This window comes from Tachyglossus aculeatus, chromosome 4, assembly GCF_015852505.1.
Source record: "Tachyglossus aculeatus isolate mTacAcu1 chromosome 4, mTacAcu1.pri, whole genome shotgun sequence".
NCBI classification, from domain to species: domain Eukaryota; kingdom Metazoa; phylum Chordata; class Mammalia; order Monotremata; family Tachyglossidae; genus Tachyglossus; species Tachyglossus aculeatus.
In genome coordinates, this window is record NC_052069.1 from 134,548,434 (window position 1) to 134,569,037 (window position 20,604).

Sequence of the window (20,604 nt, forward strand, 5' to 3'; positions counted from 1 at the left end):
TCTCCCTCCCCGCTCCACATAGGCCAGACTGCCACTCTCCCCCTCTTCAGAGCATTATTAAGGTCGCAACTCCGGCCCGAGGCCTTTAAGCCCTCTTTTCCCCCGGGCTTCTTCACCCTTCTGCATCCTCTACACCTGTGACCTGTCGACATTCCCTATTTCTCCTGCAGCATTTATGTGCATATCTGTAAACTATGCCTTTTGTGTACAGAAATGCAGTGGTTGTGAGCATAGGTGGGACAGTTAATAATAATGTTATAATTAATAATAATTATTAGTAGTAATGTGACATTTCTTTAGCACTTAAAACACACCAGGCACTGTACTAAGCATTGGGGGAGATACAAGAAAATTGGTTTGGACACAGTCTCTGTCCCAAATGGGGCTCACAGTCTTCATCCCCATTTTACAGATGAGGTAATTGGGGTAGAGGGAAGTGAAGTGACTTCCCCAAGGTCACACAGCAGGCAAGCGGCAGAGCAGGGATTAGAACTCAGGTCCTTCTGACTTCCGGGCCCAGGTTATCTCCACTAAGCCACACTGCTTAGTGTTTAAATGCCATAATAATAATAATAATAATAATAATAGTGACATGGCTTCAGCTACCACATCAGCATGAATGACTCCCAAATCCATCTCTCCAACAATATGCCATGTGAGAGTGGAAAAAGTTTTTTCTTTCAGGACAGTGTCATTGAATCATCAATTACGCTTCCACTGTATTTCCCCTCTCTGCAATTTATATTAATGTCTGTCTCCCCCTCTAGACTGTAACCTCGTTGTGGGCAGCTCATGTCTTCCAACATTGATGTATCGAACTCCCCCAAGCGCTTCGTATAATGCTCTGCACACAGCAAGCGCTCGATACCATTGATTGATTAATGAGCTCATCATGATTATATAACAATTATACCACTTCCACAAAGATTTGGACAGACTCACTGGAGCATCCAGAACTGCCAGCACCCAAAAAAGTGATTATAAGAGATTTTGCCATTTGGAAATGGAAAAACGAAAGTAGTTAGAAGTCATGGTATTAGCTCCACGTGGGAGAGGGACTGCATCTAACTTGATTTGCTTGTGTCCACCCCACTCCCGGTACAATGCGTGGTACATAGTTAAGTGCTTAACAAATAACATTATTAATAATAACAATAATAAAAAAATGGGGATTCAATACCTCTTCCCCCTTCTTCTCATACTGTGAGTTCCACGTGGAACAGGAACTGAATCTGACCCGATAATCTTGAATCTACCCAGTGCTTGGTACAGTGTTTGGCACAAACTGGGCACTTAAAATGCCACCACAATTATTATTATGCAGAAAGGGGTGGGGGCCATCTGGTTTCTAACCAGATTTCTGTCCTCTTTCCCTCCTTCCCCTGCCTTGTTAACTAGAAGAGAGTGATTTGGCTTAGCAGATTGGACAGTCCTTATGAGGCCACATGGGGGATTGATCAGTGGTGTTTATTTTATGCAGGCCACTATACTAAGAGCTTGGGAGTCTTCAACAGAGCTGGTAGACATGATCCCTGCCTTAAAGCATCTTACATGCTACCAGGGGAGGCAGACCCTAAAATAAAATTACAGGTAGGTGGGGTATCTGGGGCACAAGAGTGTGTGTGGGTTAGTGTGTGCACATGCATGCAAGCACATGTGTGCACCCAACCAGTTGGGCTATCTATGCATAGGTGTGAACTTATTGGAGTTGTCTGCTTGTGGGTGATTGCATGTGCCACCTATGATGCCAGAACTTAGAACACTGCATTGCACATAGTAAGCGCTTAATAAATGCCATTATTATTATTATGTCTGTTTTGTGTGTGCCCAGTTACAATTCCCTGTCACGAGCCTTGGAATCGTCACAAGTGTATTTGTCTATGTGTGTGTATATGCACAGAATTAGAATACGCACAGTACACCCACAGAGGTGGGCTATTTATGAATGACTGGGTATTATTTGAGTTGTCTGCTTGGGGGTGCTTGCATATAGTTACCTATGATGTCATCATTCTGCACATGTCTGGTTACAGTTCCCTGTCATGGGCCACAGAATCAGACAGTCATGGGTTCTAATCCCAGCTCCATCCCTTGTCTGCTGTGTGACCTCAGGCAAGTCACTTCCCTTCTCTGTGCCTTACCCCCCTCATTTGTAAACTGGAAATTAAGAAGTGAACCCAATGTGGGACAGGGAGGATGTCTAACCTGACTTGCTTTTTGCTCCCCCAGCGCTTGGTACAGTGCCTGCCACATTTTGGGTACTTAAAAACCACAAGCGATTAATTCCAGCTCTGCCCCTTGTCTGTTGTGTGATGCTGGGCACGTCCCTTCACGTCTTTAGGCCTCAGTTCCCTCCTGTGTTAAATGGGGATGGAGACTGTGGGCCTTGTTCAGGACAGGGACTGTGTCCAATCTGATGGGCTGTGTTTAACCGAGCTCTTGCTACAGTGCCCAACACATGCTAAGCACTTAATACCACAATTATTATCTTCACTACTATTACTATAGAGTTAGTAGACACATTGCCTTACCACAAGGTGTTCACAGACTAAATGGGGAGACATACATGAATATAAATACCTAAGTGATGTATATTCTGGCATTTAAGCGTTGAATACCACAAGTATTGTGTTTATTATTATTAGAAAAGGGGGAGGGGAAAGCAGAAACCAGAGAGATCGAAGGACACTGCTAAAGGCACACTGCAAGTCACTTAAATTGCTTCAATACAACTGAGGGATTCCCACATAGTAGAACCTGGGGCAACCTCCAGTCTGAACCACTGCCCACCTCCAACCCAGGTTGCCTCCTCCCTCTCTCTTGAGCCTAAGAAGGTCATGCCTTCTGGCCTAGCACTGCAGGATGAAGTTGATAGGGGGAGAGAGAAATCTGAGACTCTCCCACCCAAGGGAGCCACATTCTTCTCAAGCCCCTCAGGCTAGATATGGGGAGAGAGAGGGAGAAAAAGAGGGTGTCATCACCCCCTCTGTTTGCCCTCTCAAGTCTCCAGCCCCCTTACATGCGTGGGTGAAACTGAAGGAAGGAAATGTGGAGGTTGGGAGGGAGGAGGGAGGGTGCTAGCTTGTCAATCTACAAATTAGAAGCTGGTGACATCCTCCTGCTTTGAGTACACAGCAGCTACCCCGGAATTATAACCCTTCTGTGGAGCAGGGCCAGCTGCCAGTGGATTGAGGGATGCAGGAAAGACAAAAATCATATCCATTTTATTCCATACATATGTATATGGGCTTACAGAGCCCAGGCAGCCAAGGGGACGGGGGGGGAGGAGGAGGAGACGGGGCCAGACCGTGCCATTTCTGTTGGTAGGATGGGAGGGAAACCATTTTGCATCTTCCCACTTTAGAATTTGCTGCTAGTCCTCTCCCCCCCGATTTGTGCTCATCCAGGAGGGATGGAGGACATGGGGTAGTGACACATGCATACAGAAACACACATACCCCACTACTCCTGTCCCTCACTCCCCCAGGCTAAGCCCCCTCAGGCGGGAAAGAGAGTCTGTACTCTTGAAGCCAGAGCAGGCCCGAAACTCCCAATGGACCAGAGCGGGAGTAAGTCGCACTGACTACAGAATTAAGGGCCCCGGGACGACTTCACGCCGGTCTTAAGGTCCCAGGAGTACAGGCCAGGACTCTAGACCCCTGTTTCCAGAAACCTTTACCCGGCCAAAGAGAGGCAGCCCTTCTCGCCCTGCTCCTGTCCCAGCCCTCGCTCTCACACGACACATGCACACACACATGCACACACCTCCATCACCTCCTAGAGTTGCAAGAGATTGGTTTGGCACCCATGATGCAGTGTTGACCCTTGACCCCCAAAGGAAATGGCATTGTCTGGAAGGAGGGGATACAGTTGCGGGCTAGGGGGTGGGAGGGGTGGGTGGCCAGGGGGCAGCAGCCCTGTACCAACCGATTCCCTCATGGTGGGGCCGGCGCAATCAATCTATGAGTGTCCATAAAACCAGGTGAGTAGCTGGTCAGTCCTCCACAGTCCACGGGGTTGGGTGGTCCAGTTCGGGGCTGTGCTGGGGCTTCCTGGGGACAGATGTGACCGGTGGTTGGCCGATGAGGTGTGCAGCAACCCAGCCAGGGGAAGAGAGCCAGCCAAACACAGTTGGTGGTGGGGAAGGCTTGGATGGGTCTCCAGTGGGGAGCCAATTCCTCCAGCCTGGGAGCAGGAAGTTGGATGTTAGGTAGGAGCCTGGTCAGGGGTCACTGCCAAGCCCAGAGGGACTCGGTCACTGCTCTGGTTTGTGGACTATAAGGATGCAGTGGATTGTGTGTGTATGGGTAGCAGGGGATAAGGTTCCCTTCACTATACTCTCTGCAGCAGTTCATGTAGTGCTCTAGACAGACGTGCTCAATTAAGACCATCAATTCCTTCCACTTGACTGAAACAGAACCCAGACAGCCCCAGGCGTAAGGCATAAAACTCACCGCTCTGTCCACTCCTGTCTGCACCAACATGTCCTTGGGGAAGCAGGGATGGACCAAGGGGCCGGGTCTTCCAGGATACGCCTGGGGCTCAGGCTCCTTGCTTGGCCCTAAGGAGAAAATAAGTCAGGTGTCAGGTCATGGGTGGGGGGCGCCTACAGCCCCAGCCCCATCTCTGCCCCCATGCTGCAGCTGGACTGTCCCCTGCAGGGTCACTCACACCAGAAGTGAGAGCGAGCACAAGAGGAAAAGAGAAAGGGAGTGAGAGAAAGAGCCAGAGACGGGGGGCGACCCCTCTGAGACAGAACAGAGCAGCTGCCATTCACACACCCTGCAGGGGAGGCCCTGGTTGGCTTTGTCACCCCGAGGGAGGACACCCCAGGCAGTCTAGGTTTCCCCCACAGTCTCAGCCCCGGCAGACCCCACCCCCCAATTCCCCAGGTGCTTACCTTTGAACAGAATTGTCTAGGAGACTTCTCCATGGGGCAGAAAGAAGCTGGGTTTCTGCCCTTTCTCTCAGGGAGCCAAGTCCCTGAACACTTACCCAGTGCCACGCTGGTCCTTCACCCCTGCTCCTCTTCCAGTCCACCCACAGGAGGCCGGATTGGGGCAGCTAACCCCAAATTTGGCCTAGAGTTAGACCACACCCCTGTAAGCACCCTCTTGGGCAAACTTGGTTTAGGAGACACAGTCTCTGCCCCCTGGGAGCTTACAATCTAAGTCAGTCAGTCAGTCCATTGCATTGGAGCTCTTTCCATGTGCAGAACACTGTAGTGACCCGTTGGCACATTACAATAGAACACAGTAACAAACGTGCCACAACAAGCTCACAGCCTAGAGGGGGAAGCAATGACTTTGGCACAACATGGTGAGAATGCTTCAAAGAGGTCAGCAGTACATAGCACACATAGCCACTGCTGGCAGGAAGCTTCCGATATACATGGCAGACATTAAAATTGAGTTACATACATGTGGAATGGCGTATACACTTTCAGTACATGAAGTTGTACATGCTGAACCCATGCTAAGCTTGAATTGGCATGAAAAACAAGTAAATTGGTAGGTAGAGTGAAGGATGGCAGTATTGCATTAAGACAGCAAGTGTTTACCGAACGCGATTTGACCGAGCACTGTACAAAGAGCACGATGTGGGGAGAGAGACCTCAGTTGGTCAATCCAGCACTTACTGCAGAGCACAATATAACCATCGACAGACAGATTCCCTGCCAAGTATGAGCTTACCATCCAGAGGGAGAGACAGACATTAATAGGAATAAATTACATCCATTTAAGTAGGAGCCATGACAAGTGGGTGGAGGAGTCATCTGGAAATATTCTGTAGCCCAGATTCCAACTCAAGGAGAGATTTGCACTTGGTAACTCAGTCTCCCAGGTGCGCATCTATTAAGTACTCAACAAACACTGTTGGAGACTCAGCTTCTGCTGTTACAACCGCGCTTGTGTTGGTGCTTCTCTAGGTCAGGCCGGCATATTTGTTGAGCGCACAGTACTGGATTAAAACTTTGGAGAACACAGTGTAACAGACATTCCCTGACCACAACCAGTTTACAGTCTACTCCACATGGGTGGTGATACTGAACCCCAACTCACAACTCTCATGGAGTTCCACAGCAGCGTAGTGGGAGACTTGTATCTTAGGGTACAGAAATTGGGAAGCCCAAAAATAGTCCTCCGAAAGAGAGCTGTGGTCGGCGCAATCTTTCCTCGAGGGATGCATGACGGCACTGCCACCCCACCCATTCCCCATCGGCGGGTCTCGTTTCCCATCCCCGGTGGGACTCATATGCTGACGCTCCAGGACCGACCCACGGCGCTGAATTCAGTGAGGAGAGTGGGGAGCAGAGGGCAGGTTTCCGTGGATGGGGGCTGGAGATGCACCCCATTTTGGATAATGGGGTGAGGGGTTCGCAAGCCCTGCAGAAACTGTGTCTGGAATCCAGCACATTCCACGCCCAAAGTCTTGTGTTGAGGTTGTAGAAGGTCACTCACCTGGATGACTTTACGGTGGAGTAGGCAATACTAGCTAACTGGGGCCTGGCAAGAGCACAGGAAGAGAGCTCAATGACAAAGACAAAGACACACAGAGACACACACAAAGACACTCAGAGACAGTGAGCATGCACCCCCATGCACCCCATGGTTTTGGCCCCATCAAAACCCTTACCTCTAGACCCAGAGCAGCAATCATCTCCCTAAAAAATAAACAAACTTCACTGTATCACAACCCCTCAACTTCCGCCGCTCCCGAGAACCAAATCAGAGGCTCGGCTACCGACACCGTTAACCGCACACATCAGTGTCCAATCTGATTTTCTTCTACCTACCCCAGCACTTGGAACACATATTAAGTACCTACCAAATACCATCATCTCATCAACAGAATGGACCAGTAAATACTAACACATTCTCCTACCACCCTCAGCCCTCCCCACTACACACATACACATTATTAATCCAATTGATATTGACTATCCAGCCCTAGTCTCCTGCCTGCCCTGTTACACACACACCTCCAGCTTTCTTCACCCCCAACACCCACCTTGTATAATTCAGTACAGGTGATATCACTTATCCCAACCCTAGGTTATCAACTCCATTGCTCTCACTACCTAGCTTCTATCTACTCCAGCGCTTAGTATAGTGCTTGGCATATCGTAGGCATTTAACAAGTACCATTATTTTTTATCAATAATGCACACAAAGTCAATCATATTTATGGAACACTTACTGTAGGCAGAGTACTGTCTTAAGCACTCACATGAGTACAATGTAACTCCTAACTGCAGCCCCCTCCACCATTATGTCAGTTATCCCCAATTTGGGTCTCCCTTCCTCACCCCTTTAATTCAAACCTTGAGCCCAACCCCCTCATTCACCATAATGAAAAAAATCACTAATATCCCAAACCTAAGCCTCCAACTCCCCTCATAAGCCACTCCCTCACCAGTTTGGTCAACATCAAATAGCCCTACATTGTTACCCCCTAAAAGCATCAGACCAAGTCACTTCTGAGCCAACAAAACCAAACCATTTGGCCCACCCACCTCAGCACCACCAGAACCACTGGTGTATGAAATAGGTAGAGAAAGCCAACTTTGGGGGGCTCTTAATCACATAAGATATATTAATCTTAATACATCAACTACCACAACTGAATAGCAAGCAAGATAAGCTAATCACAGTGCCATTACAGGCCCTCTTCACCAAAACCCCAGAGGAACTCACTCTATCCTCTCTTCTCAGCCTACAGCAAGTTCAACCCACAGATCTTACCTCTGGGACTTTAAAGGGGCAGTGCCCTTGCCCCATTGAATGGAGACACTGGGTTTCCAGGAGGCGGGGCTGTAAGAGCACGGAAAAAAGAGGTGGAAGGCTATTAAGGAGAAGGGCATTTGCAGCTGCGCATCGTTAAAAGGATCTGGAAAAACATCCTTAATTATAGACACCTGCAGCCCATTCACATACTCCTCGAGGATAGGGTCTAATTCTCATCCAGGGCTTTTCCAGGGCCTAATACAGTGCTGTGCACCAAGGAGGATGTTCAATGAACAAGAATAAATGAGCAAATGAATCAATGAAGCAGCATGGTTCAGTGGAAAGAGCCCGGGCTTTGGAGTCAGAGGTCATGGGTTCAAATCCCAGCTCCGCCACTTGTCAGCTGTGTGACTTTGGGCAAGTCACTTAGCTTCTCTGTGCCTCAGTTACCTTATCTATATAATGGGGATGAAGACTGTGAGCCCCAGTGGGACAACCTGATCACCTTGTATCCCCCCCAGCACTTAGAACAGTGCTTTGCACATAGTAAGCACTTAATAAATGCCATTAAAAAATTTAAAAAATGAATCAATCAGTCAATGAACTCAAACTCTTCCCTGAGGTCTCTCTAGTCCCCAGGCCCTCCACTCCCCCTTCCACTCTGTCTCTCCTTTTTGTTTCCTTTTTAATGGCATATGTTAAGTGCTTTCTGTGTGCCAGGCACTGTGCTGGGTGCCACTGTGGATACAAGATAGGTTGGACACGGTCTCTGCCCCACGTAGGGCTCACACTCTTGTTCCTCCATTTTGTAGATGAGATGACTGAGGCCCAGAGAAGTGAAGCGACTTGCCCAGGGTCGCACAGCAGATGGGGGTTGGAACCCAGGTCCTCTGACTCTCAGGCTCTTTCTGCTAGGACGCGCTGCTTCTCTCCTCCCTGCTTCTGTTCCTTTCAGCCTCTGGGGAAGGACTGTTGGTGTAAGAAATAATTAGAGGAGGACAGGTTAGGGGGGCTTTTAATCCAAGAGCCTGGGGAGAGTGGAAGGAAAAGGCAGGGAAGGTGAAAAAGACAGGAAGGAAGGGCGGGTCAGCTTTAAGGCTGGCCACCAGTGTGGCCACTGATGGCCCTTGCAGATCTTGGACCGACAATAATAATGGTATTTGTTAAGCGCTTACTTGGTAGCAAGCACTGCTCTCGGTCCTGTTGCCCAGGGTGTCACATGTCTCACGGAACACTTTCTTATACTATTTATTTATGATATTTCAATCAATCAATCAATCAATCATATTTATTGAGCACTTACTGTGCGCAGAGCACTGTACTAAGCGCTTGGGAAGTACAAGTTGGCAACATATAGAGACAGTCCCTACCCAACAGTGGGCTCACAGTCTAAAAGGGGGAGACGGAGAACAAAACCAAACATACTAACAAAATAAAATAAATAGAATAGATATGTACAAGTAAAATAAATAAATAAATAGAGTAATAAACATGTACAAACATGTATTTGAGTGCTTACTGTGTGTTCAACACCATTCTAAGCCCTGGGGTAGAAACAAGTGAATTAGTTCGGATACAGTCCCTGTCTCTTTTGGGGCTCACGGTCTAAAAAGGAGGGAGAACAGGAGAACCGAGGCACAGAGAAGGAGGGTGAGTTTGACAAGGTCACACTGCAGACAAGCGGCAGAGCCAAGATTAGAATGCTTGACCTTCTTCCTCTCAGACCTGTGCATGATTGACTTTTTTGAACTTCACAACGTTGATCCTTTCCTTTCCACTCATTCTTCAGGGGGCCATTATTTTACTCAAATTCACCCTTCATCTGCGCTCCTCATTTCAGGGAGGTAGAATTTAGGGAAAATGGGGGAATTTTATGGTTCTTTTCAAGGCACATCTCCTCCGAGAGGCCTTCCGTGATTTAACTCTCATCAAACCTGGGGAAATGGGGGAATTCTATGGCTCATTTAGGGCACATCTCCTCCAAGAGACCTTCCTTGAGTGAGTCCCCATGCCCTTTTCTTCCACTTCCTTCTGTCACTCTGACTTGCTCCCTTTATTCACCCCCTCAACCCCACAGCACTTTTGTCAAGCAAGATGTCTCCGTGGAAGGATTACGGGTGTGAGAGACAGAGGTCATGGGTTCTAATCCTGGCTCCACCACTTGCCAGCTATGTGACTTAGGGCAAGTCATTTAACGTCTCTGAGCCTCAGTTACCTCATCTGTAAAATGGGGATTAAGACTGTGAGCCCCACATGGGACAACCTGATCACCTTGTATCTCCCCAGCACTTAAAACAGTGCTTTGCACATAGTAAGTGCTTAGCAAATGCCATCATCATTATTATTATATCTGTAATTTCTTTACTTATATCAATGTTGGTCTCCCCCTCTAGACTGTAAGCTCGGTTTGGGAAGGGAATGTGTCTGCCAATTCTGCTGTATTGTACACTCCCAAGCGGTTAGTACAGTGCTCTGCATACAGTAGGCACTAAATAAATACCATTGATTGATTGATTGGCTCTTAGATCGAAAGCCTGGAACCTGGACAAAGTTCCATGATGTTTTCTCATGCTGCCTAACAAACACCCAGTGGTGGGGAACAGTTTCTGGGTCCCAAGTGGGACAGAAACTTTGAGTGAGGTGATTGTCTTCTGATCTAAAAACTTCATATATTAGAGGCCACCCCATTTAACTCGTGCCTCATCAGGTGCATGAGTGTTTGCAATTTGTGCATAGGTTGCTATCTCTTTGAGGTGGCTTAACTAATTCCACAGAAAGTAGTTTTTTTCAGCTGGGAGAATTTGATCAACGAGCCAAGCTGAAAAATTGCTAAACTGGCACTAAGCTGAACCCAATCCAGGAATTGCGAAACTGATAATTGACCTTTGAGATGTCAGTCCCAGCTCAAGTCCATGATTATGCCTTGCTTGTCACTCATCAGTCTATCAGTCAATGGTATTTACTGAGCCCTTACTGTATGCAGAGCAGGGTACTATTTGGGAGAGAACTATAGGACAGAGTTGGTAGATACACTCAAATCGATCAATCAATGGTATTTATCGAGTGCTTACTGTGGGCAGAGAACTGTACTAAGTGTTTGGGAGAGGACAATAGAACAGAGTTGCTAGATGCATTCCCTGGCCACAAGGAGTTTACAGTGTAGAGGGGGAAACAGACATTAATATAAATCAATAAATTCTGGATACAGCTGTGGGACTGAGGGAGTGGTGAATAAAGGTTGCAAATCCAAGTGCAAGTGTGAAGCAGAAGGAAATCTTCTGCCTTGGTGCAGTTTTTAGGTGCAAAGAAAGTGCTTAATAAATACCATCATTATCATACACACCTTGCTTCTGCTGCAGGCACATGGGACAGTTGTGGGGAGTGGGAATAAACACAAAAACAAACACCCACACCCACACCAACGTTTCTCCCCCTCTTTCCCTGTAGCTCATCTTTAAACTCCATTTCTTCCCTCTGCTTATAAGGCATTGTGTCCATCTCTCCAACTTGATTTTAATCTCAGAAGGTGTTGTGTCTTATTGTTTCAGCATTCCTTGCTCCCCACTTGTGCTCTTAGATTGTGAGCCCCCCCAAGTCTAATTCGCACCTGTGCCTTCTCTCCCCACACTCAGTATAGTGTTCTGCACCCAGTAAGAATGTAATACCATTACAAAGACTTTTATTGCTACTGTGCACAACTCTAAGCTCACCTCCTCCAGGAAACCCACCCTGATTGACTCCATCCATGATAATAATAATAATAGTGTGGTTAAGAGCTTACTACATGCCTAACAAATACCATCATTATTATTATTATTATAATGGATGGAGTCAATCAGGGTGGGTTTCCTGGAGGAGGGGAGCTTGGAGCTGTGCTATAGTAGTAATAACAGTCTTCTTAATGGTATCCATTTTCCTCCCACCCCAACACTCTGTGTGACTTTGTGCCGTGAGTGTCCCACGCCGGGAGTCAGGAGTCACGGTTCACTGGTGACCGGGCCTGGCCGCGGACGAGTGTGTGGTCCAGAATTCCTCAGCCTGGGGGAGTGATGCCCCGGCCACCACATGAGACTCTCGGTCTGAAGCTGTGGGTGACCGTAGGTCACCTGTTCTGCCCCACCCCCGTGCCTGGAGGAGACGTTCTCGGCCTCACCCCTCTACGGGACCCAAACAGCCACTGGCCTGCGAGTCCGGGCCTGCCCGGACCGATACCAGAAGAGATGACTTTGTCCCTGACAAAATTCTTCTGTAATCCTCAGCTACAGCTGTGGAACCCCATCTGGAGAGATGAGTGGATTACTGATACTGAGGTCCAGAGTCTCCCTACCTTCTGGAAAAAGCTGAGAACTGTGTTTGTTACCAGACATTTCAGTCTCAGGGCCAGGGGCGAAGAAACCAGCAGTAACAGAGCTGGAAAGAGCTGGGTAGCAGATTGTAGACAGCCTAGTTTGGGCAGACGCTAATCTCCCCAAATCCTAAAACACTGACCCTAATGCCAAGAAAGGATGTGTATGGACAGAAGTAGCTGACCGCTGCTGTGTCCTACAAAGATTTGCCCCCCTTTGCCCCCAGGCCCCCTTTGTGGCACTGATAGGTATTCTGGGAGGTTGTGCCTCTCCATCACCCCCCTGGTGACAGCCGCCTTGTTCAGGGATGCTGTACCTTTTGATCGCTCACTGGTGGTACTAGATATCGCTCTAGTAATAGTATATATAGTAATAAAAATAATTATTAATAGTAGTAGTAGTGGAACTGCACCTCTCGATCGCCACCTGGTGGCAGAATAGTATAATAATAATAATAATAATAATAATGGCATTTATTAAGCGCTTACTATGTGCAAAACACTGTTCTAAGCTCTGGGGGGATACAAGGTGATCAGGTTGTCCCACGTGGGGCTCACAGTCTTCATCCCCATTTTACAGATGAGGTCACTGAGGCCCAGAGAAATTAGTACAGTATAGTATAGTATATACTATAGTATATAGTATACTATATTTAGTATACTATAGTATAGTATAGTAATAATAATAATAATGGTATTTGTTAAGCGCTTACTCTGTGCAAAGCACTATCCTAAGCACTGGGAGGTTACAAGGTGATCAGATTGTCTGTCCCACGTGGGGCTCACAGTCTTCATCCCCATTTTACAGATGAGGTCACTGAGGCCCAGAGAAATTAGTACAGTATAGTATAGTATATACTATAGTATATAGTATACTATACATAGTATACTATAATAGTACAGTTCAGTAATAATAATAATAATGGTATTTGTTAAGTGCTTACTCTGTGCAAAGCACTATTCTAAGCACTGGGAGGTTAGAAGGTGATCAGATTGTCCCACATGGGGCTCACAGTCTTAATCCCCATTTTACAGACAAGGTAACTGAGGCACAGAGAAGTTAAGTGACTTGCCCAAAGTCACCCAGCTGCCAATTGGCGGAGCCGGGACTTGAACCCGTGACCTCTGACTCCAAAGCCCGGGCTCTTTCCACTGAGCCATACTGCTTCTCTAGTATAGTATAGTATAATAGAGATGCAGCGTGGCTTAGTGGAACGAGCCCGGGCTTGGGAGTCAGAGGACGTGGGTTCTAATCCCACTTCCTCCACTTGCCTGCTGTGTGACCTTGGGCTAGCCACTTAACGTCTTTGTGCCTCAGTTACCTCATCTGTAAAATGAGAATTAAGATTCTATTTATTTTATTTTGTTAATATGTTCTGTTTTGTTCTCTGTCTCCCCCTTCTAGACTGTGAGCCCACTGTTGGGTAGGGACTGTCTCTATATGTTGCCAGCTTGTACTTCCCAAGCGCTTAGTACAGTGCTCTGCACACAGTAAGCGCTCAATAAATACGATTGAATGAATGAATGTGGGACAACCTGATTACCTTGTATCTACCCCAGAGCTTAGAACCGTGCTTGGCACGTTGTAAGCACTTAACAAATAGCATCATTATTAGTAGCAGTTGTAGTAGTAGTATGGTATGGCACTAGGCTTGTGTTGGGAGGTTGCTTTTCTCCCTCCCCGCCCCCGGGTGGCTGTGATGGTTCTTTTTTTCGTGGTGTTTCTGAAGTATTTATTATGTGCCAAGCACTGTACTAAATGCCGGGATAGAGAGAAGCTCATAAGATCGCACAGAAGCTGCGTCCCACATGGGGCTCACAAGCCTTAGCCCCCATTTTAGAGATGAGGTACCTGATGCTCAGAGAAGTGAAGTGACTTGCTCAAGGTCACCTCGCAGACAAGTGGCCGATGCTGTGTTTGGAGCCAGGTCCTTCTCCTCTAGGTCGCCTCCGACTCCTTTCCCACCGCATCCCCCTGGCCTGGATCTCCCTCCCCACTCCACATAGGCCAGACCGCCACTCTCCCCCTCTTCAGAACATTATTAGGATCGCAACTCCTCCAAGAAGGCTTCTCTGATTAAGCCCTCTTCCCCACCCCTGTTCCTTCTCCCTTCTGCATCGCCTACACCCTTTGGACGGTCGCTATTTTCCCTACAGCATTTATGTGCTTATCTGTAAACTCTGCACTTTGTGTACAGAAATGCAGTGGGTGGGTGTGAGCACAGAAGGGGTAGTTAATAATAATAATGATAATAATAATAGCGGTATTCGTTAAGCACTTAATATATGCCAGGCACTGCACTGAGCACTGGGATAGATACAGACAATTAGGGTTGGAGAGGGCTGACAGTCAATATCTCCAGCCATTTAAGAAACCAACAGTTTAAGCAAAGAGCTTTCAGGCAGCGGAATGGATGGTTAGCAAAAGACCAGGTTTACAATTGTGGCCGGAAGTTTGAGAACCTCAGTTTGTGGAGCAGGGGATTGTTTGATGGTGGGAGACACCGCCAAGATGAGCGGGGAGGCTGAGGCCCAGCATATACCTTATTGAAGGCACATCTCCTCCAAGAAGCCTTCCCTGACTAAGCTCCCCATTCCTCTTCTCCCACTCCCTTCTGCCTCACCCTGATTTGCTTCCTTTATTCATTCCACCCCCCACCCCCACACCACTTATATCTGTAATTTTATTTATATTAATGTCTGTCTCTTGTTTTGGGCAGGGAATGTGTTTAGTTATATTGTACTCTCCCAAGCGCTAGCGCAGTACTCTGCACATAGTGAGCCCTCAATAAATACGATTGAATGAATTGAATGAATGAAGCATGGCACCATGTGAACCACCAGATAACTGCTCCTCCTCCTCCTCATTACCCCCCATCCCAAGCACTCATGTCTCTGCTGAGACAACAGAAGCACAAACCCTGGTGAGCTAGTGGTGTCGGCAGCCACAGGGAGAATTGGTAGACACGTTCCCTGCCCATAATGAGCTTAGAGTCTAGAGGCCTGAGAACAGGAAAGGCTGGACTCTGCACGGGCAAGACCCCAGGTGAAACCAAATGTAGAAATCCACAAGGCCTGTCGGGGAGGGCAATGACCGCTGCCAAGTCAGAAGCAGAAGGCTCTCTTAACGGCCTGCCTCGGCACTTTTGGGTAGCCCAGTGGGTCTCAGGGAATGAGAGGGAGGTAGAACAATTGAAGGTTGGCAGGAGAACTCCAGGGATCAGAAGTCATTGATTAGAGAAACTGCATGGCCTAATGGAAAGAGCCTGGGCATTGCAGGACCTGGGTTCTAATCCCAGCTCTGCCACTTGCTTGGGCAATTCACTTCATTTCTCCGGGCCTCGGTTCCCTCATCTGTAAAATGGGGATTCAATCCCTTTTCTTCCTTTTTTTATGGTATTTGTGAAGCACTTACTACGTGCCAGGCACTGTACCTGGGATAGTTTCAAGCTAATCAGGTTCACACAATCCATGTCCCCCATGGGGCTCACAGTCGATCCCTATTTTACAGATGAGGCAACCAAGACACAGAGAAGTAGAGTGACTTACCCAAGGTCACACAACAGACAAGTGGCACAGCCGGAATTAGAACCCAGGTCCTTCTGACTTCAAGGCCCATAATCTATCCACTAGGCCATTCTGCTTCCCCCTCCCACTTGGACCATGAGTGCCACGCAGGACAGGGACTATGTCCAGCCTGATCATTCTGTATCTACCTCAGTGCTTATTACGGTGCTTGGCACATAGTCAGCTCTTAGTAAATACCACTCTTCTTCTTATTACCTGGAATTCCCAACCCCAGCACTGTAGTCCGATCGGAGACCCTGGAGCAGAGGGTCTTCCCTGCCGAGGCCGGGTCAGGAAGGGCTAGTAGACTGTAAGCACGTCGTGAGCAGGGATTGTGTCTGTTCTATTGTACTCTCCCAAGTGCTCAGGACAGTGCTCTGCACACAGTAAGTGCTCAATACATATGATGGATTGGCAGTGGTGGTGGTGGGTGGCTGGGGTATCTGGAACTCTGGTGCAGTATCTGTAAGATAAGAATAAGGGAGGGGCTGCTCACTGCCATTCCCGAACTCCAGGCAGGACTCAGGAAGGGAGCGCTGAATGCAGGACAGCTGTAGAAATGGTTTATTGTTGATTTTAGCAGGCTCTGTTCTTTCCTTAGACAATCAAGGAATTTGGGGTTTCTCAGCAGCGACTCTTTTATCAAAAGAAAATACGCATCGACCATCTCCCTGAAATATCTCTGGCCCCAAGGCCCTCGTGGGGGGTGGAGGGTGGGAGGGCATGTGGGGGGGAAGGGGTGGGGGAGCAGCGAGCCCTCAGGCCCCTTCCCCAGGCCTGCTTGGGAGCGGGAGGTGGGCAGGGCTTCTGTGCATGGAGCCTGGCCACAGGACATAAGGGTCTGGGGGCAGTGCTGGGGGGTGTCCAGATGGGGGTGGGCCCAGAAGAGATGAGAATGACAGGAGCTCCTCCGATCTGTTCCCCAGAGCCTCAGGACCTGCTCTCTCCCCCTCTACGACTCCTGACCCCCGAAAGAGAGATTATGCCTGGCTACCACTGTCCAGTGGGGAGGGGGTCCAGATGTCCCTGGCCCTTCCTTCTGAGCAAGCATCCCCTCCCCCGGACCTTATGACCTGGAGGCCCAAGGGTCCTAACTGGCAGGCCCTGGGACAGTGCCAGGCTAGTGAGGAAGCATTTGAACCCAAGCCCTCTGGCCCCCCGCCCCCCGGGCTGGCCACTGAGAGACCCACACACACACACACACACACACACAACTTAGTCCTGGCTTCAGTGACTCTCCCTCCCTTTTAGCCCCTGCTCCACCCCCCTCACCACCATTCCTAGGCTTTGTTGGACCCTACCCTGCCTGCCTGTCTTCTCTTCCCCGCTGGGATGATCCCCAGAATTCAAAGCATCAGCTGGGGAGGGGCTGCAGCCCCTGGAGAACCCCCCCCAACCCCGCAAGCTGTAGCCCCTGAGAGGGGACATCCATAACACAGCCATATTCAACCCCTGAGGCCTCTCCCTCCACTCTACAAAATACCTGGGTGAGTGGGTGGGGGGCACTGTCAGCAACTCCCAATCTGCCCTCTCCCCAAGGGACAGACAGTAAACGGACTAAGTCTTCCCGAAGCTGGGCGAGTGTGGAATCTGATCCTGTCAGAGGAGAGGAAATCCTCCCCACCCCCCTGCTGTGGGCACTGGCACTTCCCACCCTAAACCCGTTCCTGGCTAAGGCAGAGGATGCTTGGTCTAGGGGTACGGGAAGTGCCTCCCTCATAGGCAGTGACCGGGCAGAGAGGACCCCAAGGAGGGGACCAACCCGACAGGTAGGAGGGCCCAGAGCTGGAGACTGAAGGCGGACAGAGGGGTGAGAGGAGAACCCCAGATCCTCAGCAGGGCACAGATCTCTGGGGGCAGAGGGCCAGGGCTCTCTCCAGCAGGCTGGCCCACGCTGGCACACACCCGGGTCTGTCTGTTCATCTGTGACCCCGGTACCAGATATGTGCTAGCCTTGGCGTGGTTGGAGCCTGACCGGTGTGGCCGTGACTGCCCAAACTAGGGAAGCCTGATTCCTGGCCGGAGTTATGGGGGAGGCTGTCCCGCTGGGCATGGGACTGAAACAATTCGGGGTGACCTTCATCTCACACCTGCTCTAGGGGACTAATGGGACCCTGGCTTTGGTACTGGGGAAGGAGGGTGGCAGTGGAAGGGGAGAAATCCGGGATCCAGCCCCCAAGCAGCCCAGGCCGCTCCGGGTTGACAACGGGTATGGCCGGAGGCGTGGGTGGCCTGATGGCCAGATCACTGGGGGTTCAGAAGCCTGGGTCTTTGAGGGTCTGGGGGTCCGGTGGAATCCCAGGGGCCTGCCGGGGCCAGTCAGGGCCGGGCTTCCCCGGCAGGTAGTGCCCACAACTCTCCAAGGTGTCACGCCCAAGCTGGAGGCAGGAAGAGCCTGGGGGGCAGGGAGGCCAGGGTACTGCTAAGCTGGGCCGGCACATGTTCACGCCTAGTGCTCTGCGTCCATGGCATCTAGGTACTTGGCTTCGATGATTCTGGGCAGCAGGTTGTACCTGGGGGAGACACACACAGTTGTTGGGGGAGTCACAGGTGGGGTGGCAGAGCTGAAGTGGGGAGACCGACAGTTAAGGGAGACCCGATTGGGATGGGGAGTTCCTGCTGAACCCCGCTGTTTCCTCCTGGTAATAGTAATAACGGTATCTGTTAAGCACTTACTACGTGCCAGGCACTGTACTAAGCGCTGGGGTGGATACAGGCAAATTGGGTTGGTCACAGTCTCAATCCCCATTTTACAGATGAGGTAACTGAGGCCCAGAGAAGTGAAGGGACTTGCCCAAGGTCACACAGCAGGCAAGTGGCAGAGCTGGGATTAGAACCCACAACCTTCTGATTTGGAGGCCCATGCTCTATCCGCTATGCCATACTGCTTCTGACAGGGACTGGAGGCACGGGGAGCCCATGGAGGTTTTCAAACATTATCAACGAGGCTCCATCTTTCTCTAGACTGTGGGCTCATTGCGGGTGGGGAATGTATTTGCTATACTGTAATACAGTACTCTCCCAAGCACTTAGTACAGTGCTCTGCACTCAGTAAGTGCTCAATAAATACGATTGACCGATTGGGGCCCCGAGTTCCCGATTCCCGTCTGACCTCATTCATTCATTCATTCGTATTTATTGAGCACTTACTGTGGGCAGAGCGGCCTACGTTTCCCATGCAGGGATAAACCCCTCTCTAGAGTGTAAGCTCGTTGTGGGCTGGGAATGTCTGTTTATCATTGTACTCTCCCAAGTGCTTAGCACAGTGTTCTGCACACAATAAGTGCTCAATAAATAAGATTGAATGACTTAAGGAGGTAGGCCCAGAGGCCCCCCGACCCCGGGGAGAGATTGGAGGGTTCCAGAAGAGGTTGGGGCGAGCACCTGATGGGGATCATGGCGATCATGATGAGGGGGAAGATCATCTTCATGTAGGGCAGAGGAGACATGCCGAACGCACAGAGGAGCAGCAGCTGGAGCACCTGAAGCCCGGTGAAGTAGTGGATTGTCCGCTGCGGTACCCGCCGGATGTAATGGGTCGGGGGGTAGGCCGTCTGCAGAGAGAGGGGGGCACACCGGGTGAGCAGGAGTTGGGCTTACCAGACTTCATCCTGACCCCGGGGGTGGGGGCTCGGGTGGATTGGGGTCGGCGTCCCACTCCACCCCCCGACAGGGCCAGGGCAGGGGGGGACCGGGAGATGGGGGCCGGGCACCTGTTCCTTGAGCAGGAGGGCGACCCGCTCGAACAGCTGGTTGCCGTCGATGGAGGTGAGGGCGATGTAGAGGAACAGGCCGTAGAGCACGGGCTTTGGGATCCACTGCAGCGGGAAGGGCAGCAGCAGGAGGGACAACCCCACCAGGATATTGGCCACCAGCGTGGTCAGTCGAGTCTCCTTCACACTCACGATCCTGGCGAAGAGGGCAGGGAGGTCCAGCCTGGCCAATCTGTCTTCATCTTCGCGTCCCTCCTCAAATCCGACAGACAATGCCTCTCCCCTACTTCAAGGCCTTACTGAAGGCCCAACTCCTCCAAGAAGCCTTCCCTGACTAAGCCCCCTTGTCCTCTTCTCCCACTCTGCATAGCTCCAACTTGCTCCCTTGATTCATCCCCCCTCCCAGCCCCACAGCATTTGTGTCCATTTCTGCCATTTTCTGATTTATACTAATTCTGTTTCACCCTCTAGATTGCAAATTCACTGTGGGCAGGGAATGTTTCTGCTATATTGCACTACTGTAATAATAATAATAATAATGGCATTTATTAAGCACTTACTATGTGCAAAGCACTGTTCTAAGCGCTCGGGAGGTTACAAGGTGATCAGGTTGTGCCAGGGGGAATCAAGGTTTTAATCCCCATTTTACAAATGAGGGAACTGAGACACAGAGAAGTTAAGTGACTTGCCCAAAGTCACAGAGATGACAATAGGCGGAGTGGGTATTTGAACCCATGACCTCTGACTCCAAAGCTCATGCTCTTTCCACTGAGCCACACTGCTTCTCTACTTCTTCTGCTTCTCTAATGTATTCTCCCAAGTGCTTAGTACAGTGCTCTACACCCAGTAAGCGCTCATATGATTGAATGAATGAATGAATGAGGGGGGTCCTGTCCCGTAACTATCCCCCGCCGATCCGCCTGCCCCAGCCTTGTCAGGGGTACTGGTGCTGGGGTAGAGAGGGGCTGGGGGTGGGGACAAGGGTTGGGGGAGGGACGGGGGTGCTCACGTCTCATAGATGTGCCCGTTCTCCACGCGCTCCTCCACGAAGGCCAGGGCTCGGACGTGCATGGGGGAGTGTGGGTAGGCGGCGTGGATCCAGGGTAGACCGAACAGAGACAGCCCCGTGTTGATCAGGGCCACCAGCAGCAGGTCCCAGTGGTAGGCTGTGCCCTTCACCAACCTGTGGTATGGACCACAGGAACCCAGGGTCAGGCACCGCCAAAACACACTCACAAAGACACATGCACAC

General features: G+C 50.0%; 1 protein-coding gene across 3 annotated transcripts in view; it reads right to left on the minus strand.

The window, feature by feature from the left end:
• Positions 1–16,832: 16,832 nt before the first annotated feature.
• The window catches only part of SLC4A11 (solute carrier family 4 member 11), a 67,074-nt gene continuing 63,302 nt past the window's right edge, over positions 16,833–20,604 (minus strand). For all 3 annotated transcript variants that reach the window (XM_038745018.1, XM_038745020.1, XM_038745019.1), the window contains 4 exons: positions 20,362–20,535; positions 19,353–19,548; positions 19,024–19,193; positions 16,833–18,152 (listed from right to left, as the gene is read on the minus strand). In XM_038745018.1, the coding sequence (XP_038600946.1) occupies positions 18,089–18,152; positions 19,024–19,193; positions 19,353–19,548; positions 20,362–20,535 (604 nt within the window). In that variant the 3' untranslated portion in view covers positions 16,833–18,088. The remainder of the gene's footprint in view (positions 18,153–19,023; positions 19,194–19,352; positions 19,549–20,361; positions 20,536–20,604) is intronic.